Raw genomic sequence first — 26219 nt, 5'->3', positions numbered from 1 at the left:
CCTGCTGGGATTTGCATTTCCACTTTGGACCTTGTCTGTTCCTGAGCAGTTCATGCTCTTTGGACTCATATGTCAGGAGTCAGCTGTATTTGCAAACCTAGCTAGGGTTGCTCTCAGACTTTTCCAACTTTTTTTTGCAGTGAATCAGTTTTCATCCCTCAAGACAGAATTTCCTCAGCCTCTCCACCTACCAAAGGCATTCCAAAGCATGGCAAGGACTGAGGAAGCAGAAGAGCACACACAGCAGTGAGAAGTTGATTTTTTCGTTCCCAAGTCCCTCTAAAATTTCACGTCTCAGCCCTGTGCAGTGCAGCACTCAAAGGCAAGCACTGCAACACTCTCAGCTTTGTGTTTGCTGAGCAGCTTTTCCATCCTCTCCAGTAACGGGCCCCTCTACATGTCCCAGGCACAAACAGCGTGTTGGGTTGGGGTTCCCTGACCATTCCCCCGGCAGATCATCCCAGAAGCGCTGGGGAAAGTAGGCTCTGCCAGAGCCACCGGTGAATCTCACGTCACTAGGTGGCGGCAATGCCTTGTGTACGGAGGAGATGCACAATCGCTGCCCGGGGAGCCTTTCCCTGATCCCATCCAGCCTTGTGCTGCTCCCACCAGACCTTCCCCCCTTCCCACAGGTCCCTCCACCCTTCGGGCCATGGACACCCAGCCATCCCAACAACAGCCGGGAAACATCTCCAAAGAGCTCCATTTTGGAGCTGAGGACGAGGAGGCACAGGGGATGTCCTGCAGCAGGAGGTCAGGATACCAAGCTGAGTGGCCTGAGCCAAAGCGAGGGCTCATCATTTTGGGAAGGAGGTTCTGCATGTTCACCCCATCTTCTCCCTGAGATCCATCCTGGGATCTTATCAACTTCCTTCCAGCAGGATCTCACCTATCCCCAGAGGGACACTCAGAAAGGAGCACAAGGAAAGACTTCAACTTGCAAGAAGGACCAAACCACCAATTTTCATTAAAAAGCATCACATTACCCTTAGCAGCACAAAAATCTCCCTGTACCTTCCGGCCTTGTTTCTGCCCACAAGCTGTCTGGTCTTTGAAAACCACAAACAAATCAAAGCTTTCAGACCTATAAGTGACCCAGGCAACACCAGGCAGGTCCAGTAAGGGGGTGATCAGGATATCTGGGATTTTGTACTACCCTGTACAGAGTACACCCCAGTCAGAAGTATGTTATGCTGGCTGAGGAAAAATATGTAAGCTTATCACTGGGGATTGTTGAAGTTTCATGTCCCCAGCCATTTCATGCACACAAGTGCTAACTTTAATGGACAAACCAGGTTAATTCCAGGTAAAAACTGTAAGGTTTTGGTAGAAATCAAACAATTTAAGTTCTTTCTCAGAGGCAGACCCATACATTGGTCAGATTTGGAGATCCATAGCAGAAATGGAGCTAAGGAAGTTTGCAGAGACTGTCTGCAGCTGCACAGGCAAATGTGCACCCAGAATAATTTGTTTGAGCCTCATGTCAAGGAGATATAAGGCAGAAATGAGCAACTGTAAATGAATTAAAGTGCACAAAGCTGCCTCTTTGTTACAGTGAATGTGGCTCTTTCCCCTCTTTCTAAATCTGATATAAATTGTCAGCATCTCAGCTGACATGAGGCAGAATTTCCACGTAGGTCACCTCCTCTCATCTACAAATGTGCACACACAGACTTTCCACCTTGTGATTTTGTAGGGCAAGGAGCTGCCAACATGTTAGCCCTTTCCCCATGACTGGGTGAGACACTCTATTCACAGCGAAGTGTTTCACAACCAGCTCAAGGACATCCATGCTGTGGTTTGGATCTCATAGACCAAAGTGCAGGACCCACTCATAAAGGCAGAGCAGAAAGGGAGCACAAGGACTTGAGTAGTGTGACTCCTTTGGTGGGATATTGGAGACATTGTTACCTGGAGCAGGTTGTGCAATCTGGTCCTACTATGCCAAAGTTTACATTATTCACCTGGGTCAAGGTTTATCTCAAAATCTGTAATCCCATAGCATATGGACTCTATGGCCACACACTAGGGACTTGACAAGGAAGATGCTGTGGAGGCTGAGCAGTTAGAGCACATCTGCTTTATCAGCTTCTCCAGGTGACTTTGGAAATGTCAGGCAGTCTATGTGTGCTACATTGTGTGCAAAATAGGGATACCTGAGCTCAGGGAGGCGCTTTGACTATGACAAACATGACAGGACCAAGCAGGACATGAACGGTGGCAATCCTGGACTTTGTCCACAGCTCTGGCCTTATTAGCACCATGTTGCTTCCCATGGAGCATCTCCCTGGCTCTGAACCTCAGGTGCTCTCACACCCCATGCAATCTGTCTGCTCTCCTCCTGCTTCATCACTGAGCCTTTGGTTTTGGTGCATTGCTTTTGTCTCATTGCTTTCCTCATTCAAGAAGCACCACCTGCTAGGGAAGGTCTTGGGGGCTTTTGTACATTCCTTTACTTTAAATATAAACCGTGCTTATATATTTGGCTCAGAGAGAGTCTGGAACAGATTTCTCCTCATGTCTGTATGGCCCTGAGAAGGTTTCCTTGTGTAATTAGCTGCAGCCCGCTGTGAGCTGTCATTAAGTGAGCCACTGTGCTTAATAAATCAGAATTGAGGAGAGCACTGGCCAGCTGGACAGGTAAGCACTGGTCCACAGCGACAGCCAGATGTCCCTCCAGGACTGGAGTTCATCTGACCACCTGTGGGCACTTGGAGACTGCTGCCCTTTCCATCCCAACATGCAGTTTCCACTTGGTCAGATGAAGATTTAATTATCCCGATTGTGTCTCAGGGGCTCTTCATGCACCTGGATCAGATGGAGACATCTGCACTTCAGACGTGTGGTGGGGTGAGGTGAACCATCTGCATTGGTTAAATGTTCACTGGCTCTGCTTTCGGGGACTCTTCCAGACCTTCCTCACTCAAGAACATTGGCTGCTAATGACTCCATTTCTTTCCCAACATTTTCTGTCCTTGCCCTGGCACAAGCTAGCTCTGTAAGCAACATTTTCAGTCCTTATACCTGACTCCAAGGGCTGGGCTGTGGGATGGAGGACAGCTTCATCGCACCAAAGGCCAAGCTTCAAGGACAATACATGCCATCTGAGGGCATAAGCATAGTGGTCCATGTGCCCAGAGAGAGGCAGGAGCACTATGCTGCAGATGTGTGAGGCAAGAGAGTGGGAGGCGAGTGGCACAGCCAGCAGCTTTATTCCTGCTCAGAGGCAAGAACCCAGCAGCAAAGACCAGCTCCTCTGTAAGCTCCCTCCCCAAGTGATCATTGATAGGCAGAACTAAGGCAGTTATAGGTCTCGTGCTATCAGCGATAGAGCTGCCGTGTCCTTGGAGAAGCAATACTAAGCCTTTGCTCCCTTTAGTACATTTGTAATAAGATGACAAGGGCTGAGGGCTGCCCTTTGCTGAATTTCAGCATTGATGGAAAGCTTTATCAAGCAGCAGCTCTCTGTACAAACTACTGCTTTTGACAGTCTTATCAGGGCTCTGATAATGCTATATCTAATCTAAAGCAGTATGAACTGGCGCTTACATGTCTGCAGCTTGGGAGTTACAGCTTGGAGGCAGGAGCCTCCAGGAGACTGCCAAGGCCATTCTAAGAAGAGAAAAATCTGGGAAAGGTGCCGTATTTCATCTCAGTGCTGTCTTGGTAATGCAGCACAAAGAAAACTTGGTGGAAACCAAGAGCTCATAGCAGCAGCAGCATCTTTTCCTATCCCATTCAACCATTTGACGCAATGCAGTCATGAGGACTGATGAAGAAATCTTTGTTCCTCAAGGTTTAAAATAATCGGACCAAAGATGTGAAAATTGGGCAGCAGACCAAGTTCCCAGGTTCAAGGACAGCAGAAATAGGGATTACCCAAGCAATACTATAGGTTGAGACAGAGGGAATCCCACCTGTGGATCTGTGATTGGCAAGCTTGTGACCAAGCTTTTAAAAAAATAGCTGGGAGGTTTGAGGTGTCCAACTGGACCTGCGCTAAAAAAATCCATGACTGAATCAGCAAAAGCCCTGGTTTGTAATCTTTCATATCTGGGCGAAGAAAATGCTAGTGTAGAGCCCAGCCCCAGCTTCCCAAAGCACTGAGGTGAAACCAAAGGCTTCACAAAGTCTGAGGAGTCACTGGTGGGATAGGTAAGAGGAGCGAGAGAAGTGCCTCTCCCCACGCAGTGCTTTGGCTGTAAAGTAATTTTCATAATTCAGAACTCAAGAGTTTTAGTTCAAACTGGAGGAGGCAGAGAGAGAATTTGTCTGTAAGAGCCCTAAAACTCAAAATCCTTTTTCCCAACATAAGGTCCAAGTCATCAAGAAGCAGTGTACGTAGGAGGATGGTTTCCCAGCACTCTGACAGACACTGAGTGAAAGTGGGAGCTGAGATCAGGAATCCCAGGAAGGGTTGAGGGAAGGTGATAAAAGATGCAAATGCTCCATGGGCAGCTACAGAGCTGATGGAGCCAAACTTTTCTTGATTATGGTAGACATTATAAAATGAGGCACTAGCCACAAATTGCACTTCGGGAGGTTTGGATTGAGCACCTCTATTTCAAGAGGTCAGTGGTGGAGCCCCAAAATGAGTATCCAGAGAGGCAGAGGAGTTGGAGGTTGAGATTTGGCCAAAATCATGGCTGATCTGTTGGTGGGAGGCTGATCTGTTGAACAGGTGGTTGAACCAGAGACCTTCAAAGGTCTTTCCCAACAGGCATTTCTCTGGTTCATCACCCTGGGACACAGAGCATTCAGATACCTCCATGTCTAGAACAAAGCTGAGAAGTTCTGCACGTCCCTATCTTTGATTCAGGTGCAAAAAGCAGAAATGAGATGCTTGTATCCATGTTTTCTGACAAGCTTTAAAGATCCTACATTATTTGCAAAGCAGCTTGTAGACAGAAGTACCTGCTGGCTTCTCAGGACTTGTAGCTTCCTCAATAATTTTTGATAACGATCCATGCCTTTTCTCTTTCAACAAACTAGGTTCTGGTTTTAAGGTATGGATTTAGTTTAATCACATAATCAATTGACTTGTCCTTGTGTTAATGCAAATCAGGTCCATTTTGTGGGCCCTGGAAAGTTAAAATGATGTCACATTTTAAAAGATGCTGTATTCTGGTGGGGAGATGTACAAGTATTCTGAACTTTGCCATTGAGATTAAATTTATCTCACCTGCTGTTTGCTCAGCAGCCTGGCTAGATAATAATTACCTTGACCAAATTTCATTCAATAAGCACTTCTTCTTTTTTCAAAAGAACTTCTACATTTCTTGCTAAAGGAAATAAAATACTATGAGTCCAATAGAACACAAACAGGGTTTATGTTCATTGTATTCTCAAACTTGCCAGCAGTGATCCACAGTCCACATTTATCCAATACACCAAGACTGGGAGCATAGATATGTTATAGCTATTCACAATAAGTAGAAGAGGAGAGGATACCTGGAGAAAACAACTTGGGATCCCAAATGGGGTGAATTCTTTCATTACTTGTCCATTTCTGTGAACTACTTGAGCAATTTCTGCCCCATTACCAAGAGAGTCTTGGACAGTTATATTCACCTTTTAACATTTGATGGGTGACATCCAGACCATAGAAGTTTGGCCTCCAGGGACACTGTGGGCCTGGGGAATCTATAGTGTTTTTTTAAGTCTGAATCTCTCGCCCTGTCATGCAAAGAGAAGGGACCTGAGTCACCTGGAGGAGCAACCAGAGGTCCAAGGCATGAATGTGTGGGAGGCATACGTGTGTTTCCAGGTGGCCCATGGCCAGAGGACTCTGCCTGGTGGGAGGAGGGGAGCTGCCAGCTCCAGCTGCTGCCAGGACCCACGTGGAGAGGTCAATCACCACTGTCCCCACGAACAAGACGCTGAAAAGGGACATGTGGCAGCACAGCTCCATGTGACACTGTGGTATTCACCTGGGGCAGGGGTAAAAATGAAATGCAGTTCCTAAGGTGATGTCATTCTGGAGAGGATACAAGGGGAAAAAAAAATGAAAAGCTGTTTGGACAAATTGCTGAATCAACCCACCCCCTGAGTCTCTCTGAACTTGCCTGATCACCTCTGTGGTGTTGAGGGGGTGACATCCCCTACAGATTCCACCCCCCAGCCAACTTCACCCACTGCCTTCCCCACTGGCTGAGGTTTTCCTTCTCCTACCTCATCTGTCAGACACTGCCTGTACTAATTAACCAGAAACTGAGGCTGAATCTGGCCAGCGCAGCACAGACAGCAGGGTCAGCCGGCAGCCCCAGGCTGAGCCGGCGGGAGCAGGACAGGTAGCTGCAGAAGGCTCTGACAGTGTCTCCAAATTGGAAGGAAATGGGTCTTTTTCATTCACTTCAAAAAAGGACAAAGATACTATGGAAAGGCAGAATGGAAGAATTGCAAAGAAGAGAAGGCATGTGAGTGAAAAGGAGGGAAAACCCATAGCTGACTTTGGGAGGGAGGAGGAATTCTTTGGGGCAGAGGATGAGACAGGAGCGAGAAGCCAAGCCTGGAAATCTGGACCCAGAAGATGTGTGCTCAGCCAAGGGAAGCAGACTGGAAAAGAAGCCCAGCTCCAAATACTGCTTTGGAGGGAGGAATCAGGCTCAGCTTGGAGGATGTCACTGGCCCCATTTCTGATTTGGCGTTTGGGAGAAATGCAGCTCCTAGGGCCGGAATACTCCTTCAGTACACGAGTGACTGTGGCTCCTCTGGGGAAAGGAGATGAAAGGGGATTTTAGCCTTGGTAGATTGTTAATGGCACCAGCCCATCTATGCACACAAAACCCCTTTCTTGGAGGCTGGGCCACAGTGATGGAGCCTGATTTAAAGCGCAGTCTTCAGATGGGCTAGTGAAAGCCAAGGAATTGATTTTGAGTCATGTTTTCTCTTGGGGGCGAGTGTTGTGTTTGTGACTACTGCTACATTTGGGTTACATTAAACCCCACCAGAACAGAGGTCTGTGAGCAAGTCAGTCCCTGCCAGCCTGCAGCTACTATTCATGTCTGTGCTAAAGGCCCAGAGTGCACACATCAGTAAGCAGAAACCCCCTCGGAGTCAGCTCCAGAGGACACACAATCTTTCACCACTTTTTCCTCCTCCAGGCATGCTTCCAGATTACAAGCTGATCAGGTGATTTGGCTTGTTCCTCTGATAATCAGTCTCTTGGCACAATTATTATTTTTTTAAATAATTTGTTTATGGGTGTCACATTGCTACCTACATAAAATGGATTTTATGGGATTGTCCCTGCCCCCGCACTGTAAATCGCGGTCTGTAAAACAGAGCAATTTATCACTGACCATTGCCCAGTTTTATGTTAATGTTTGAACATGGCCATAAAAGAATTACATCATCTTACCTCTGACCAACTGTTAAGGCAAAAGAACCTTATAAAACCAAGCTCTACTTACCAGCAAGGCACCTTCTCTTGTGTTGGAAGCACAGAGAGCCCTTCCATCATGAGCTTCACTGGAAAGTACGAACTCCAGTCCCAGGAAAACTTTGAGCCCTTTATGAAAGCCCTTGGTAAGTGTCTGCATGTGCTATATGCTGCTTTGCCTCCACAGATCTCACTGATTTTTGGGAGCCAACTATGCTGATATGCTGATGATGTAGACTGAGACATCTCACAGATTTCCTATTTCTGTTTGTCATCTTGCATTTGTTGGGTTTTTTCAATGTATGTGCATGGAGATGTGATCTCAAAATAGAAGAGAAAACATCTCTTTGGCAGGGAGCTGGAGGGCAAGAGATGCTGGCTGAAAGTTTATGGCTTTGAAGGGTCGTGGCAAGCTGTGCAGCCACAGAGCAGTACAGCAGAGTGCTGCACACACATGATAAACCAGTGGGACCTTGGTGGCTGCAGATCTGCTCCATCAGGCTGTGAAATTTGAGGATGAGCAGGATATTGCTCAGCCACTGTACTGCTGCTCAGCGATGCTGCAAAGCCCCAGATTCCACCATTCGTCAGAAAAATATCAGAGTTGTTTAAATGATGAATGTGGCTAGCTAGATTTTCACCAGTGTTCATGATGGGGAATGTGCTCTAGTAGGGATTCAGGAATCTCTGCACTATTTCTGCAGTTATGTGCCTGAGGGGCTCTATCTGTCAGATCAGCTCTAGGCTTTGGGAAAAGATCTTAGTAACCTATTTCTGAAGAACTCTGAATCTCATTTTTAGAAGGAACAAAATACACTTGGTTTCTTCAGTCTGCCTTGATTTATTCCATTTTTTCTTGCCTCTCAGTGAAGAAAAGAAAGCAGGACTTTTTCTTAGCCAGGTAGGTAGCTGTTGTGCTTCCAGCCAGGTCAGTGAGACAAGGGACATATCTAGTTCCCACACAAAATCCAGGATGACAGTATAATTTTTCCTCCCCAGAAGACCCAGGGATATGTGGCCCTCGGGGAATCACCATCACTGCAAGGTTTTTCCACACTGGGATAGAAATTTTCCCTGCTGTGGGTCCCCAAATCTTGCCACATTCATTTGTCAGCAGCAATCTGCCCATAGATGGCTCCACAGTTCACCTAATGTCTCTTTTTCCTCGGCAGGGCTCCCTGAGGAGCAGATCCAGAAGGGCAAGGACATCAAGAGCATTTCAGAAATTGTGCAGGATGGGAAGAAGTTCAAGGTTACTGTGACCGCTGGCACCAAAGTGATGAAAAACGAGTTCACCATTGGGGAGGAGTGTGAGATGGAGATGCTGACAGGAGAGAAAGTCAAGGTGAGTGATCAGCTCCTCCTCTGCCAGGGCTGTGGGGGCTCAGAGACATTAGATTTCCTTTCCAGCCATTCCCTCTGCAATACCAGACCACAAGTTAAAGCACTTCTCCAGAAGAAATCTAGCATTTCTAAGGCTATTTTAATAGCCAGTTGGAAAATAGTGAAAGCCAGTATTTTAATAGCTCATTTAGAAAAGGGGATAGAGATGCTTGACACATTTTTCTCACAGCAAAAGTTCTGAAAGATTTGAGGTGGAAAAGGATTGACTTTGTGCCATGTTGCAATACAAAACATATCTTCACTTTCATTTTGTTGACTCAAAGATAGTGCAGGAAAGTCAGCCAATGAATCATAAACCAATAAATCCCTCCTTTTAAGTCCCAGTAGCTGTTAACTTCTCTGCTAGCCTTTGCCGCTGCTTTTGTTTACGCTACATGAGATGATTTGGCAAGGTGAGGAGTTATCACCCTTGAAATTGGGCCAGCTCCCATTCCTGGACATTGGTTTCCAACAGTTCATGAAATGTCAAGGCAGCGCCACTGGCAAACATTGCCTCTCATCTCCACTTCAGAAGATGATATTGCAGGGACTTTTGAAAGCAGGAGAGATATCACCAAAGAAATGCCTCGGTGAATCAGGCTCTGAGAGCTGTACGGGCTGTATCACAATTTCTAGCATCACTGAAGTCCCTTTGGCATAAACCAGAGAGAAACAGCTATTAGAGGAGTTTTACCCTCCATAAATCAGCAACTCAAAGGTAGATGAACACATCTTATAGCTGAGCAAGACAGATAAACAGAAATGGGCTTTGCTGGGTTATTTATTTGAGTAATTTCAATGATCAGTGATAGCTGCCCTGGGGGTGCTGGTGCTGGCTGTAGCCATTTTAGTTGTGCAGCTCCTGGGGGTAGGAGACTCAGCAGATGTGCCTGTCCATTGGAGGAGATAACATGAATGTTTCTGTTTCCTCCTACCAGGCTGTTGTGCAGATGGAGGGTAACAACAAACTGGTCACAACCCTGAAAGGGCTGAAATCTGTCACCGAGCTCAACGGAGACACCATCACCCATGTAAGTGGAGAAGGGCAATGGCTGGAGTAGTGGTGTTTAGAGCTGCCTTCAGGGGTCTGGCCCTAGAAAGCCTACAGAGATGCTAGAACCTTAGGAGGTGCTGGAGAAGAGCACATGCTCGCATGCAGACTCTGCAACCAGGCACTGAAGGCAGTTCCACATAATAGTCTGATCCAAAAAGCAATCTTTAAGACCTCAGTTTAGGCATTGCTGATTGAAGTTTCGGGTAATGAGGGCATGTTTTCACCCACCCAGAGGTATAGGTATGTGTGTGGGCTTGGCAGTCTTAAAGGAGAAGTGCAGCAGACTGATCCCAGCTGAGGGATGCCAGATTATCCCTACCCACTTTAGGATATTCACGAAGAAATCCAAAGCTTTAAAAATTCAGTTTATTGGTGATAGACTGGAGTTCAGTCCTATTTTGATTCGCAAGACCAGATCCTTTCTAAGTAGAGTCTGAAGCTAAGCACCATGATGATCCTTATGGGTCCCTTCCAACTTGAGATATTCTATGATTCTACAAATCTCTAAAATGGTAACACTCTCCATTTGTTTTTCAGACAATGACCATGGGAGACCTCACCTGCAAGAGAGTCAGCAAGAGGATCTAGAAACCTTGCACATGCCAATCATTTTACTGTGTAAAATGTGCCCATTAAAATAAAATTTTTATTAAAAGTCTCTTCATTGTCATCGACATCTTCACCTCTAAAGACATGCAAGTCTCCAAAACTCTTGCAAGCACTGGTAGAAGTTGGGCAACAGGCTGTGTATGCTAATGTTGGTGAAAGGAGCTGGGCTAGGGCACAGGCCCTCAGAGTGACCCTTTAGGATGTGCCCCATGCTGATGAGAGCTCTTCTAGCCCCTTCCTGGGGACAGGTGCCAGATCCTGCTGGGGATGTCTCAGTGGGTCCTGCACCCATGGCTGCCCTGGCTGGGTGGATGGAGAAACACTGAACAGGAAAAGGGCTCTGTTCCCTTTCCTTACAAACATGGCCAGTGACCACAAGATGACTGGCAGGGCCAAAGGATTGGGTTGCTTTAGGTGGACTCAAGGAAATGCCAGTGATCTTGCTTGGAAAGATGCCTTGGGGAAGCAGCCAGCTTGGAGGCAGTTCATGTGTCCTAACTGCCATCTTCATCCTCACACCTCTGCAATAGGATTCAGCCCTACAGGTTCTGGCCAACCCATCTCCATCTCATCCCCATCCATTCTCACCAGCAAGAGGACCCCAAACTGCCTTCAGGTGTCCAGTATTTCATCCCAAACTGCATCTGATAAATTGGGTTGAACTGGAATTGAACACTTCTTCCAGGGTGAAATACAAGTTTTTATCTCCTGGCAGGAGATGTGCTGGTTGTTTACAGTGCAGACACGGAGCGCCAAATTCATCTCTTGCTTGGTGTGGCAGGCCAGATGGAGGTGTGGTTTTCTGACACATGCAGGAAAGGAAACTCTTCCTTCTTATTTGCCTTTTCCATACCCTGTTCTTGGATGGTGATTGGGAATCATCACTGGGAAATGGGTATGTGGATGGTCTGATATACCTAGCTGGGATGATGTTCTTACAACCACTCAAAGCTGATCAGGATGTTAGGAAAACACCACAAATGCCTCCCATCTCCCCCTGCAACCCAAACATGTGTCAATAAAGGACCAGCTTGTCCTTGCATGCATCTCTACCAGGACTCCTTTCTCACCAGGGAAGGTTTTCATATTACAGATCATGCCAGAAACTCAGCCAGTATGGATTGTCGCACTGGGCATTGGATGGATACCTCATGGACAAAGGGAAGGACTTTGCCTAACAGTGCCTCAAATGCAGTTGTTGGTCTCCAGCAAACTCAGATCTGGAGAAACATCAGCAAAATTACTGAGAAATGTCAAAGAGAAAAAGCCCTGGCTTTGTTTTCTTGCTATTCTGCTGAGGAGCAGGTAGGGGACTGTGAACTAACCTCATCTTAGGGCTGCCACTGAAGGTCTGGAGCAAACCAGTTGGATTTCAAGATAGATGGGCAGGCTTTTTTAATCTAGAAATCCCACCTGAAGGTGAGTAAAGGTGGATCTGCCTCCCTGGAAACCGTTTGTTCAGTTAGGACAATCCACACAGCCAGTGCACCACACCAGAGCAACTGCCTTCTGGCATGGACCCATCTCATGTCCATCTGCTGCCGTCACTGCACACATTATCTAATTTCTAACTAAGGAGACTAATTTACCTTAATGAACTTATCTTGATGCAGGAGTTCCACTTAGTCTCACTTGCAAAGTGCCACAGTTTGATGTTGCACCTGTGCCAGCTGCAGAATCATTTTTCAGCAGTTTTTCATTAGAAATACACCATTTAACACAAAACACCATCTGTGAGTCTTATTCAGTTTGCACTCAATATCCACAGGCATACATGACACCTTTTGGAAAAAGTTTCCCACTTCTACCATCCCTTGCTCATCCACCCATGGACATCACTGGAAAAAAAATTATGTCATCACAAGGAAGTGATAGGAAAAGAAAAAACACTTAGGAAAAATCCATTAACATCTAACCAAGTACATCAGAATCAGGACTTGTGGGGAGAGAAACAGTCTTCCAATAAAATGTAATTCATTTTATAACAGGATTTTCTGCTTTGATTTTTAATTCTAATGGTAGAAAAAGGATGTTCTTTCTGGCAAGACCTCTTCTGCTGTAAGCCTTCAAAAGATTTTTCAAGACTCTCCCCCAGCAAGTCCATGCTGTCAGACTCATGCCACTGGAAACAATCCTTATGGATATATCACATTCCTATATGACATTCCCAATGTTTGGAAGTGCCATAAGTGATGTTATCCTATAGACATGAATTTCTGTCGAACTCAGGGTTTATTCCTTTTTGTGGAAGAGGCTTGGTGCCGTCTCATTGCTAGGTTCAGGCATGACTTGAATCTTCTGGTTTTTGAGGGCAGCTTCCCTCATCTTGTAATACATGAACTCATTCTGCTGGAACATGCGAAGCTCCATCTCCGTCTGGACACGCATGGCCTGAGGAACACAACAGGTTACAAAGCCTGTGAATAAAGCACTGCCAAATACCAGGCACTGTCCTCCAGGGATGTCCTAGGCCATGTAATGACCAATGCACCTTACTCTAGGTGTTTCACCGGCAGGACCAAAGCTGACTGGACACAGGTATCCTGCTACTTTCTCAAACCTGTTTGCCTGTGTCCTGTGAAGGTGAAGAAGGCATCAGCCTTTCCTGCAGCCACCTATTCCACAAGATGCTAGGAAGTCTCACACTCCCAAAACTGATGCAGGACCTAGAGGTGATGGTGTGCAAAGCCAGGGAGTGAGTGCACTTCCTATCCACACCCTGGGCCCAGTTGTTGGTGTGACCAATCATGAGTGTGGGAATCACCTCGTGGGAGGAGAGGGATGCTCAGTCCCTCTTTAACCACATCACAGTTGCACCCTCTGCACTCCAGGATTCAGCAACAGCAGAGTCATTCCTAGTGCTGCATTATATCAGAGGATCAGAAGGGATTTTAGGATGTCTTTTTACACCTGTCTGTGCATTTATTCAACCCTTGGTTTAGGAGCACAGAGATAATCATGTGCTATAAATCCACTATTTTCCTCCTAAAGTAAGTGTGAAGGGAAACACAGAAATTAAGGTACTGGGGTCTTGCCCTCTGCTACATATATGGAAACAGTCAACAGACAGGGTGGCTTTAGGGAGCAGACACTCATTTTTCTGGAGACATAAAATCTCACTAATAAAGGTTATAGCTCTACTATAATGGGGACTGAGACATCAATATAGGATGTAATTTGGTATCCTGCAATTTTTTGGGGTAATAAAAGACAATGTTGTAAAGCCAACAGGTCATATCAAGTGAGTTAAAGGCTAAAGAAATGATAGATTCCCCAGCTGCAATTGTAAACAGTTCCTCATATCTGAGTAGATACAATTCCCTGAGACCTGCAGCTCTTGACCCTAAGCTAAGAAATACAGCTATCAGTCATCAGGAAATAATACACTGCTGCTTAGAAGGAGTGGGGAGTGGTAAATAAAGAAGAATAGATGCCAATAAAGAAAATCAGTTGGTAAACTGTAAACATCCACCATACATAACTTGATATGTTCAGATTGCAATGCCATCCATCCCAGAGCAGCAAAATCAGGCTGTTGGAAAAATGGAAGGCTCTGTTCTGGGCACAGCAGTTTCAAAGAAGATTCAGGGGCTGAGCTGCCATTTTTAGTGTATGTTCTGGTGCAGGATAAAAGCTTTCAGGGATAAAAATTTCCAATAAGAAGGGACATGCACTTCCCAGCAGACTGTAACATAATCTAGATAAAACCACAGGAGTAGTAAGAAGCAGTCAGTACTTGATACAACTCAGCTCATACAGATGGGTTGTTTCTACAGTTCGAAGGCAATTTTGCGCAGACAGAGAGCAGAGATAACCTTGGAGTTGACACTTACCTCCAGGTCTTTGGTAATTGGGTGGGAAGGTCCATGAGTTATCAGGAGAATGGCATAGGCTTTACAGATCAAGCCATGCCCGGCTTCAATGAAACCAGCATGCCAGTGAGTCACTCCTGCCCGCATCACGGCCATCCCCAGCTGTGCATTGTTGGGGTGGTATATTTTCCTGGAAAATCATTGATTAATTTTAGGTCAGAAAAAATCTGGGCTCCCAAATGTTTGTCGGTGACATGATGTGCTTGCCAAAGAGCAGATTGTTTACTCAGGTGAGGAGCTTATTGCATCCAGTGCCACTGAAATGTGCAGCCCTGCTTAGAAAGGGCAGGCACCCATTACACAAGGACAGAGTTACACAAGGACATGAGTTGTGAAAGATGAATAATCTGTGAGTGGGGAAAGTTCAGCACCTGGGTTGGAGAAGGCCAAGCTCTGTCATTTCACATTGTTTTAATACAAACAAAACCCAGATCAGACCCTACTGCTCAGACAACACCAACTTGATGCTTAATGCAGTGAGAATGTAGCAGCTACCAGCTTTTCAATGAAAGCAGGAAGAGAAACAGGTGGTTCCAGAAACTCCAGAAATGTTTGATCTCTCCCCCTGCTGATGCATCCCCACCTCTGGTGGGTATCTGAGGTGGGAAAAATTAAACCTCTCCTCTACATCCAAATTTAGAAGCTGAAGCCGAGTTAGAAGCTGCTTGGACTTACCTGAAACCTGCCTTCAAGGGCTTACTTGGCATATTGAATTGGCAGATCCTAAAGCAAGGAGGGAAACTACTGTAGTCCTCACTGTGGGCTGAAAAACTGAGGCACACAGAGGGGAAGGAATTTCCTCTGTGTCATTCAGTTAGCTCAGTGCCTGGGCTGGGGCATGAAGTGACTTGTCAGGCCTGCAAGCCAGGGAGGTGACTCTGTCACCCCTCTGCAAAAGAACAGAATATCACAGGCCTTTTAGGGTAGAACTAACAAAAAAGATAAGTAATGAGAATGAGATGCTCTCAGCAGGAGGGTAAATGAGATGATGAACTGGACTATTCTCTCTCTTCTATGGTTTCCATAGCTTTTTTCTTTTCTATTTTTTTTTCCCCTGTTAAATACTCATCAGTCCTGTCATAAAACCTCAGTAATAATAAAGCACATAATTTTTACTGTGAGGTTTACCCTGGAGCTATGTGAACTGAGTCTGAATTTCTTTATTCTCACTGAGCTTTTACCGCAGGACTATACTAACTAAGACAAAATCCATGTATTATTCAAGAGTGAAGGGATATCTTGAGTGAAAGCCATTTGACACAGTTTCTCTTTTCTTTGCAACTTCTCCTTCCTGCAGGTTGCAGGGGAACAGACCATCTCCTGCACTGACAGCCTCTCTGTCCTGCATCCCAGCTCTGTGTTTTGCTGTCAGAGCAACACTGGATGCTTCCGAGACAAAACAAAAAAGCTAGTGAAAGATGTACCCAAACCATTTGCCAGTTCCAGTTTAGTAAATTCAGGTGTTTGGGAACTCTAGTGCATTTAAGAAGGGGTCCCTCTCTGTCTGGTGATATAAACAAGTCCCCATGAATGCCAGCACCACTGCTCTGATGGTAGCAGACTAAGAAAATTATTCCTATAACACACTGCTTAATATTGCATAAGCACAGAAAGCTGCCAAAAATAGGGCACAGACATACAGATAACCATCCACCATCCTCTTGGCATAGTCAGCTGCTTCCTCAAACATCTGAAGGTAGGAGAGCACCTCGGAGGCAATGCTGAGAATCCTCAGGAGGTAGATGTTTGTGTCCCCCAGCACAGGCTCCTGTTTCTTCAGGCACTCACGGCACAGCTTCACGACCTGCACGTGGAGGAAACAGGGAGAGGAAGGATAAGTCCAAGCACCTCTGGTCCTGAAGCTGCCATGCCAAAGCCCTGTGGGTTGCAGGGTCCATACCAGTTCTAGAGGCCATGTCAGCCTCCATGAAGGTTGGGGAATATAGGATATGCTGTGATTTGTTGAGAAGTATCAGCCTAGGAAAATGACTGTCACTCAAAGCTTTCTCTCTCAGGGTTACGTTCATAATACTGGTGAGGAAAAAGTGATGTCTACTGGTTAGGAGAAGAAAGACTCTAGGAGGTTGGGTCTTGTCAGATACCAGGTGCCTGCAGGACTTTTTCACCCCAATGCCATCCACCCAATCTCCAACAAGCACTTGATGCAAGGAATACTCTTAATGACCTCATAGGGCTGTAGACATGGAGCTCCACTGTTCTATGCCTGCACCTAGCTGTGATCTAGTGTCCAGATTTCTGCTCTGGGGGCCTTCAGCCTTTTCCTAAGGTAAGTTAAAACCCAGAGGTTGTTACTCAACCTAGAGTGCTCCCCGAAGAGAACAATTAAATCCTGGGTGAGCAAAGGAGGGAGAAAGAAAGAAGTGACCTGAGCTCTCTCACCCTTTACCCTTGTAGCCTGTGCTCCAGGTGGGACATGGATCTCCCACACCACACACCCACCCTCAGCAAGAGAGGGACAAGACCTGCTTTCCCTGGCAGTGTGTGTACAGCAAGAGAGGTAAAAGCAACAGGACTCACTTCATGGTAAAGTCCCTCCATGCGGGCCTTGTTGATCTTCTCCAGCGTGTCCTTGGAGAACTGGGTGACCTCCTTCACTGTGTCTGCAGAGGGCTGGGGACGATGTTAGGAAAATCAGTGAGGAAAGTGCACTGCCTGACACATGCCGAAATACCCTGGTTGAAAGGATGTTTGGTGTGCAGTCTGGGAACCCAAATCAGCTCAGTGGAATGGTTGGACTCGGTGATCTTTGAGGTCTCTTCCAACCAAGCTGATTCTATGATTCTGTTTTCCCACATCACCTACTTCCTACCACTGTGTGTATATACCAATGTGCCCTCAGACCTGCCCAAAACTGAAATGGGCCGAAGTGGTCCCACTACCAACTTGAAAGGTGAAGCTCCTGTTGATTTCAGCAAGTGTTGCTCATCGAGGCAGTGTCCATGTACCTCTGCCATGCATAAGCGGATTCCTCAACTGCCCCCTACTTCTCCCCTCTGGTAAAGGGACAGAATTGACCCTACAACTGAGAGGTCTCACAGGATGCCAAAGAGGCTGTAAAAGCCACCAGCTGGTGTGTATCAGGTGCTCCTAGTGCAGCTGCTTGAGAGAAATGAAGATCTTGAATGAGAGATGTGTGGAATAGGAAAGATCACTGAATTCTACCAACCCTGAGAAATGCTGTCACTAGGTCCAAACACCGTAAGGTGGTTGGGCTCAGATTTCAGCTGCAACCAGAAAGTGAAATGTGCTTTCCCATGCACCTCAAAGAAGTTTGCATTTCACCGTGCATTTGGAGATCTGGTATACATCTAGTCACACCTGGCAAAACAATAATGAGCTTGTAATTAGCTGCCACTTCTTTCTTTGTTTAATGCTGAAATATAAAATTATATCCAGTACCACCATTCATCTTCTGCTTTCACGAGCCTTTCAAATTTGCTTTTTCCAACAATTCTAGCTGTCATGACCTCTGTTTTCATAAATGGGAACTCTGATCCCAGCCCACAATCGCATGACTCCAGGAGTTTGTGAGAACAGTCTGGTCTGGAGACACACAACAGAGCCTGCAGCCAGGAAGGGTCTCTGAGTGTAGGTCAAAAGCAGAGACCCAACATTGCAATGGAAGATGCAAAGATTTGGAGACAGGACTGTAGGACTGTCCTGTTATCATTTTTCCACATCTGGCCAGTTAGATTTTTGAGAAATCTGTGAAATTCATCTAGTTGGGAAAAGCTGTTGAAGCTTAGTGCAGAAGGAAAACCAGTAGTTTTCAGAGCCATATACCCTCCATCTATTTATGAATACATATGTATGTGTTATGATTTATTATTCTATATTATTAGACTGAAGCTATCATAGCTAACCTGATTTTGGCAGCTGTCTGAGCAGCACACAGGGTGTCCTAGGGCACAGATCACATTCAAAGACGATGTTAATGTCAGTGCAAATCACATCTCTATGGTGTCTGAGGAAAGAGTCCCAGAATAGGTACTTTAAACAGCATTTCCACAGTGACTTTGTCTAATAAAAATCCTCTCCTACCTTTACTAGACTTCTAAGTCGGTTGCCATTATAAACAATGGGAACTTTGTTACTATTTGGAAAGGCTGAAGGACTCGAGGTCAGAGCAGCTGTTGAGGATGTAAGCTGTCAATCTTGCATATATTCCTGGTGCTTTTTCTGCTGCTGCTCTCAGGCAAGAGTGCCTGAATTCAGAAAATGTGATAGAGCTGGCGGCAAGCAGACATGCTCTGTGGGTGAGGTCAGTCTGGATACTTATTGTCTGTGGATGGAGTATATTTTTATTAGCTGAAATCATGCACCTTGCTCCATTACAGGCTTTTTCTACACAGGCACTTCAGGCTGTGGAGGATATTCACCCAAAAGTGGAGGTTTTCCTGCTGTGTGCAGCACAGGACCTCTAATGCACACAAAAAGGGGATGGTGCATCTCTAGTGGAAGGTGTCCCTGCTCATGGCAGATGGGGTGGAATGAGATGATCTATAAGGTCCCTTCCAACCCAAACCATTCTGTGATTCTATGGTCTCACAGCTCAGTCAAGACTTGATAGCAGATGTTGAATGAGAGTTGAGATTTCTGTATGCTGTCCACTGGAGGCGGTGTTCAAAAATACTTCCACAAAAGCCAGATAAAAATCCTTCTGCATCAGAGAACTGAGCTCTGGGACAGCTTTATATTATAAGTGGGGAAGTACAGTGGTCAGGATTAGCTTTAAAATGAAGCTTGACAATTTAAAATGGGATTATATGGCAGGATCTTTTCCACTAGAGGAGAACTTGACCCAGCAGGCAAAGGGTCTTTCCTAGTCCAATGTCCTATCTCCTATAGGAGGTCCCTTATATCAGTTTGATTCCATTTTGCTAAACCTTTCTCAGGTAGAGATTTATGTTCTGCAATATCCAGCTTGTCCTGACTGCCAGCTATATGAAAGAAGAGTTCCAGGTCTGTGTTTGGCTTCCTGGTAACTGCTGAGCTTACGGTTGAGGGTTCTGTACTCCTTCCCAGGAAGATGTGTCTCACTGGCCTCTTCTGGTGGCACTGCTGGTCTGAGGCCACAGTTCCTCATCCCACCTTTACTGGTTGGTCCTGTCCCATGTCAGCCCCTGAGCTGTACTGTCTGATTCATTATGTGACTGCTCAATAGTGCAGATCAATTCCTTGATGATACATTAAATTGCCCTGCCATGGTTTGCCTTCCCCTCACAATTTATAATGCTTGCAGGAGCAGAACTCCCCAAGATAACACTGTCATGGAGGACAAAAACTATGAGCAATTATATCCTTAGGCAGAAAAACTAAAAAGAAACTCTTAGAGCTACCAGCACACTCATAAACTGGAGCTGCTGGCCAAACAACACATCCTACTGCCAACAGCAAGACACAGCCTTACACCCTCCCACTCGATGACTTGTGAGACGTCCAAGGAAAACACAGATTACTTGAAAAAGAGCAGTCAAACATGTTAATTCTTCACAGTCAGTCTGCCCACAGCAGCCACACACAAATGTCAAGTGATGGTGCAAGCTCCTTGTGACAGGCCTTTGCAAAGAGGGACTGGAAGTTCAGCCTTCCCACATTCCTGGAGCCAGTGTGATGGTACTAACTGTACAGCTTCAGCACTGTTGGTTAGTCTTGTCACTGTGAATCACCTGTGACCCATTTCCCTTTCTGTTGCTCAAAATGTTGATTCCCTTTCATTTTATCAGGAAAAAAAACCCCACAATCTAAATGCTAGCATTTTTCTCAGTTCTAGAACTAATATTCCAGTATTTTCACACTGTCTGTTGATGGGCTTTTAGGTTAAAGGCAACTTTTGTGGGCTTTTGTTGAATTAAAAACTACACTTATGTGGCATGATAGGGATTAAATTGGCCTTGCATGGTGGGCTTGAATTGGTGTTGTACCCAAGCAAGGTTCAGTTCTGTTCTCTTGTTTTCACATTGACACTACTCATGCTTTTCTAAATCTGACTATGTTCCTATTGAGAGTGTCCCTGGGCTGAAGAACCACAGTCCTAGAGACACAGAGAGGCCTTGGTGGAGGAGACACAGCCACCTCTGGGTTTGGACACAGCAGGGCAAACCATACCTTGCTTTCGCCCTCCTTCACTGCCAGCATCAGGTCATCCTTGACCTGTTTCTTGCAGTGCTCACAGGCACAGTCAAAGTAATACTGCTTCTTCAGCTGCTTCCGCCGCTCCTCGCTCAGGTTGAGGAAATCCACATAGGAAACAGTCAGTTCATCCCCTGGAGAAATCTTGCTCAATGCCCGCAGCTCAATCCTGAGTGCAAAGGAGACAAGATGTAGGCTTGGATAAGCAGCAGAAGCAAAGGTGCAGCCATAGAGCCATCAGGAACAAACCTGGACCTGCCCCTGCCTTGCACAGGTGAGCCCTTTGCCCTAAGGCACTGCTTTAGCTCTTCAGGGAGGCAATGCAGAGATGGACAGCAGTCTGGTTAACTGAATACAGAGCAAGAACACAGTCACACCAGTATTTCCTGACCCTCTGCAAGTCCCTGGCAGGCATATGTAAGGTTCTGAGCTATAAACAGATTATGGCTCCATTATTTTATTCAGATAGGGGCCAAACCTAGACATCAGCTTTTATTATGTTGCAGGAGATCTCACCAGAAAAAAAACTTGAGAAATATGCAACAAAATGCTGAGTTTGGACTTTGATTCTTTTTTTAAGTACTGCTTTGCTTGCTACCCTCGCATCCCTGGCTAGGCTCCCAGATCCTGAGCTGTGCTGCCTCCAGTATCGTTTTCACTTTGAAAAGTTAAGACAAATTCCCACTGGGTGCTGGTAAGAGATGCCTTCACCCTATTCATCAATCTCCATATAAAGACTTAGAGAAAATTCTGTTGGAAGAGAATATTTTTAATAGCTCATTTGATCTGATGCCTATTGCTAATAAAATCCACAATTCAATTGCCACTTTCTGTTACCAGATTCCATGGCAAGCCCTTGATGATAGGCTTTTGGAAAGCCAGACCTGTGCACCTTTGCATCTGCCTTTTTCTCACATTGTTTCCTGCAAAAGGTCTTGACTCATGTGGACACTCAAGAGTATTCCCTTGCTGTTTCACTCTACACACTGAATATCCCAGTTACTCTCGGACATCTCTCAGTTGCAGGGGTTGGACAGGCACAACTGGTTGAAGAATTTGGCCAGAATGGGAAAAAACTCCATCAAATACCAGCTGAGGTGGTGCTTCTGTATTGATCTCCTCCCCCAACTAGTAGTGAGCTCAACAGCACATTTGATATACACACCTGCTGCACAATGGACCTGGAGGGCCTGCTGGCTTCCACCTGAACTTGAGGTGCTTTAGATGGAACCCAACAAAGGTGGCACAGGACTCTCAGGTCTCACCAGGTGCATTATAAGTGAGTCTTTTTGGAAGGACATTACTTATTCTGTGTGATCATATTTCTTCAAAGGGATTGTAATTCTCCTGTAAGTCATACAATCATAGAATCAACCGGGTTGGAAGAGACCTCAAAGATGATCGAGTCCAACCCTACTGTTGTTATTAGACCATGGCACTAAGTGCCACATCCAGTCTCAACTCAATAATTCCCTTGTAATTCCCATTACAAGCTCTCACCACCAAGAACGTAGCTCTGAGCCTTTCAGCTGTGCTAAAGCTGCTGTGAAAACTACTTTCCAAGGCTGGTCTTGACCTTTTCTGGGTGTTCAATCATGTCAACAGCATATTTCGTACAAAATATATAACTAAACATGCCATCACCACGAAGGGCAACTATTAGTTATGTCACAACCACAGGAAAATGCCAGCCAGAGAAAGCTGCAATCTGCTGCTCCAGGAGAAAGTGCATGAAAAAGAGCATGAAAGTGCATGAAAAAACCTCAGAAAGGTTTATACATATAAACATTCCTGTTCACACTTAACAGGATTCTCATTAAAGTGAGTCATGCAACCAGAGAAGCAAAATCAAGCCTCTGACTTTCATGATGCCCCTGATAGCTCAAGCACTGTAGGTATATTTTAAGCAGCCATCCCTTGTGTGGAGGGGATTGATAGCCTTTGGGATAAGCCAGGAAACACATGGCATATTTTAAATGCTGTAGTTAAAGAGACACTGTCAGCCAAGAGCACCCCATCAAGCTTGTCCCATGCTCCTTCCCCAGTGTCTGCCCCAAGCTGCAAGGACCTTGATAGTTGCATGCACAGGCACAGCAAGTACCTGATAGCTCAAAATTCAAATTGCCCCAAAATAGCAACTCTAATCAGAAGTAAAACTCATTTTCTCCTTTTTATGGCCCTATCTATAATGCAGCGAGTAAGCATCAAAGGTGAAGAAGAGCATTTCAAAAGAAATTCACATCTTATTTGACAAAATTGCATGTCTGCTTGAAATGAAAGGTTAAATACAAGTGTCCCTTTAAGAGGACCAATAATATAATAAACCAAGTGCCGTGAGCTCAGCAGAGACTTTTTTTTGCATATGTTTTTGTGATTTATTTAGTTTGGATCAGGTAACAGTGGCATCATTAAGAGGTGAAACATTAATCAGGTTTTATGACAAAAAAGGATTGAAAACTATATCTCAGTACTGCTACTGTAGGCAACGCATTCATCGGGCACTGTTTGTTGCAGAAGAAACGTGGGCCATTTAGTATGTCAGTAACACAACCATTTCTCATCTCCTAATATGCAAGGTTTTATTTTGGGCTGTACAAGATTAGCGAGACCTTGTTCTGACTTTCATGCTCTTGCTGTGGTCAGGGGAGGAGAAATGAGAAGTGAAGAGGGGAAATACTGACAGAAAGGAAGCCAAGGGAGAGAGTGGAAAGACAGAGAGGGAATTCACCCTAAGGGAGACAGTCACAGTATTACCACTATAATTTTAATTTACTACAAAACACAGAGTTAAGTGAGGTTTGGGTTTAGTAGGGTTTTACACAGGAAGGAGGAGTTTAGAAAACAGGGAAAGTGAAATTTGTGCAAACAGAGGGAGTCCCTTAGGCTGTTTGCAGCTGTTCCATTAAACATGGGGCTTAAGGGGTACAGGACAATGGAGGAGAATGACACTTTCAAGACTGACCCACCTCATCTGTGTGTGGAACATTGATCTTACAGCCTCATGACTGAAAGACAAAACAAACATCTGCAGTTTACACACATAAAAGTACAACAAAGAAATGAGTACACAGCTCATTGGGACCTTGTACTGAAAGGAGAGAAGGGGATTCCCTGTATCTGGCTCATGCTGCACTGCATGAGAGCTTTCCTTTCGCTCTGCAGCTGCCAGAACCAAATTTTCCATCACTAGGCCATGGAGGATTTGGTGGAGAACTGCCCTGGCACTGTGATTTTAGGAGTAGTCTTGGTCAGGGGATATGCAAAACCTGCTTCTGATGTTTGGCAGCACAAGGTGACTAGTTCTCCTGCACAGAAATGTCTCCTCTGACATCAGCAGTTATGCTCTCTAAAACACAACTTGACTGAGATATCAGTCACAGGACTGTGCTCTGTGTGGTGAGTTTAGTGGGTCCTGATGTCTGGTATTGTGCCTTGAGTGCTCAGTTCCCACAACAGGGGCTTATCGTCAGGTTTCCACAGGAAGACAATCCTTCATAATTTACCTGGTCAATAACCAGATGGTCAAATTTAAAGTCAGTAACAAGATACATGTGGGACCTATGATGAGCTACCAGGCATACAAACAGCTATTCCTCAACTTACTGCCTAGAAAGTAAGACTTCAGGGTTGCTATCAACTGCGGATTATCTCCTCCACTCCTGGAGGCTAGTTGGAGAGGTTCTCCATCATCCCACGACAGATCTGACCTAGGGCAACTGAATATCAGAGCACAGACTCCAACCTAACTTTGGATCAGAGTCTATTTCCCACCGAGGTAATCATCCTAATGCAGTTTTTTCACTTTGCCTGTTTACCAGCTACTTAATAAATGCTGGTGTAGTTTCATCATGGAAAACCAGCAGTGATAACGGGAGTGCATAACCAATGTGTTAGCTAAAGGGGAAGCTGAGGTGGGGGTTAACTTACAGCACTGAAGTTTTGTGAAGATGGGAATTTGCAAAATCCTAGCAGAAAATTTGGATGAAATACTGTGGCTGTGCAGGTTTTGGCAAGCAGTTTCCCACAGTTAATGTCTTGAACATTTGCTGCAACTTGCTGGATCAGCAGCAGTTTATACCTGTTATGGCTTGGAGGCTGGGAAGGGCAGAGCATCCCTCCTGTGCTCTGCCCCAAGCCCTGACAGCAGCAGCCTCCACATCCCTGCATTTCCTACAGAATCTCTTTCCATCTCACTTGTCTGGCAGAAGTTTTCTTACAGCACTTGGGTGGGAATGGGGCATGCCCAGAGGCTTAGGGCATCCTGCAGTCACACATGACTCTGCTTGCAGGTAACAGTCACCATTGTCATTAAGGTCCCATTGCTAAAGAGTTAATCAGTGATTAATTAAGATGGTACACTCTGACCAGATGAGATTTGTGTTAGGAATGGTTATAAACACATCAGCAGATAGTGATACACAGCTGATTGCAAGCTTTGATTATGAGAAAGTCTTGGACTGTGGACTCAGTGTATAATCCTTAATAATTTACTAAATGGAATTACTCCTGAACTATCTATAAATAAAGCCTCAATATAAGGGGTGAGCTAGACAGCTACTTAACTACTTGATCTAGCTATTTTGAGTCTGGTTTCAAAATGTAAACAAAACAAAACAGGGAAATATTCTTTGCTGGTTGCTGGGTTTAGGGGTCAAATCTTGCATATTTGTTTAGTGCATCAGACAATACTTTTTAAAATAACAACGGAAGAGAAAACAGTTCTTTGGATAGGAAATCCTGTGGGGTTTTTCTGAGCTAGAAGGAAGCAAGAATAGATTTTCTGGGGCCGGGATCTGGCACTGTGGGGTTAGCAGAGTCTGCCGAGTTGCCCATTAGGGTGCATCCCCACTGCACCCAAGGAAAGAAATCCACTCACTTGCCATTGTTGAAGACGACAGTACAGTTGGGCCAGCAGTCATGGTTGGCCTGACAGAGGTTGGGGAAGATTCCCACACCGACAGCTTGCAATCCTCTTTGGTCACTGAGGGTAAAGCCATTGCAGCTGATCTAGTACCAAAACATAGGCAGGAAGAAGCATTAAAGGAGAAGAAGCTGACAAGACTCCAGTTGGGATAAAACATCAGAAGAGAAGCAATGCAGGACTTGTGCAGTGGGACCAACCCAGAGCAGAGCTGAGTAACTGTTGCAGAAGATTTGCTGTTAATATTCATTTGTGATGCCTTGATCTGACCGTGCTTTGGTTTCCTTATATTCACTTCCTGGAAATAATTCAGGAAAAGGTCACAGGAAAAATGAATTTGAGGCAATTCAAGCTGAAAGCGAAGTTCACACATATTAAAACAGGTATCAGTTAGAAATTAACCTTGAGAGCTGCATTCAGCCTGGTCACATTTGCTGGGTTGCCCTCAAAGCCTATAAAAACCAATTACTAGTTTGCTATGAATTTTCAGAATTGCTACTTCTGCATGACATATATACCAAGAATGAATTATTTTACTTTTCTATGATACACTATTGTCACATACAAATTGAACAGTTTTTAGTCACAAACATAAATAAAGGAAATATTTGCAAAGAGAAAATGTGATAGGATAGACCAAAGGAAATAATTAACTCATCTGCTAATTATTTTACCCTGTTAATAGTTTAATTTCCTTGCTGAACTGATTCTGTACTTTTTCTGTACTTCCTTACTTCTCCATGGACAACCTATGCCAGTCAGCAGCGCATAGGTCTCCCTGTGCCCAATGGACTGGATTTTCTTTGTGAGGTAGGTACCAAAGGGTGCTGTGTCTCCTCCCTGTGC

General features: G+C 45.2%; 2 protein-coding genes across 3 annotated transcripts in view; one reads left to right on the top strand and one right to left on the bottom strand.

Moving 5' to 3' along the window:
• The first annotated feature begins 7424 nt into the window (after nt 1-7424).
• On the top strand, nt 7425-10483 carry FABP1 (fatty acid binding protein 1, liver). Its single transcript, XM_009072055.1, has 4 exons — nt 7425-7527; nt 8554-8726; nt 9703-9795; nt 10356-10483. The coding sequence occupies exons 1-4, from the start codon at nt 7461-7463 to the stop codon at nt 10404-10406; spliced, it is 384 nt and encodes a 127-aa protein (XP_009070303.1). The 5' UTR covers nt 7425-7460; the 3' UTR covers nt 10407-10483.
• Nucleotides 10484-12358: 1875 nt separating this feature from the next.
• The window catches only part of SMYD1 (SET and MYND domain containing 1), a 26361-nt gene continuing 12500 nt past the window's right edge, over nt 12359-26219 (bottom strand). The window contains exons 4-10 of one of the 2 annotated variants that reach the window (XM_009072053.1): nt 25329-25459; nt 23419-23457; nt 20429-20621; nt 16838-16930; nt 15940-16103; nt 14261-14429; nt 12359-12818 (exon numbers count right to left, since the gene is read on the bottom strand). In XM_009072053.1, the coding sequence (XP_009070301.1) occupies nt 12660-12818; nt 14261-14429; nt 15940-16103; nt 16838-16930; nt 20429-20621; nt 23419-23457; nt 25329-25459 (948 nt within the window). In that variant the 3' untranslated portion in view covers nt 12359-12659. The remainder of the gene's footprint in view (nt 12819-14260; nt 14430-15939; nt 16104-16837; nt 16931-20428; nt 20622-23418; nt 23458-25328; nt 25460-26219) is intronic. The other variant, XM_009072054.1, reaches the window with a different exon arrangement.

Source organism: Acanthisitta chloris, unplaced genomic scaffold (genome assembly GCF_000695815.1).
Source record: "Acanthisitta chloris isolate BGI_N310 unplaced genomic scaffold, ASM69581v1 scaffold473, whole genome shotgun sequence".
Classification (NCBI taxonomy): domain Eukaryota; kingdom Metazoa; phylum Chordata; class Aves; order Passeriformes; family Acanthisittidae; genus Acanthisitta; species Acanthisitta chloris.
This window is presented reverse-complemented; position numbering and strand designations above follow the sequence as displayed.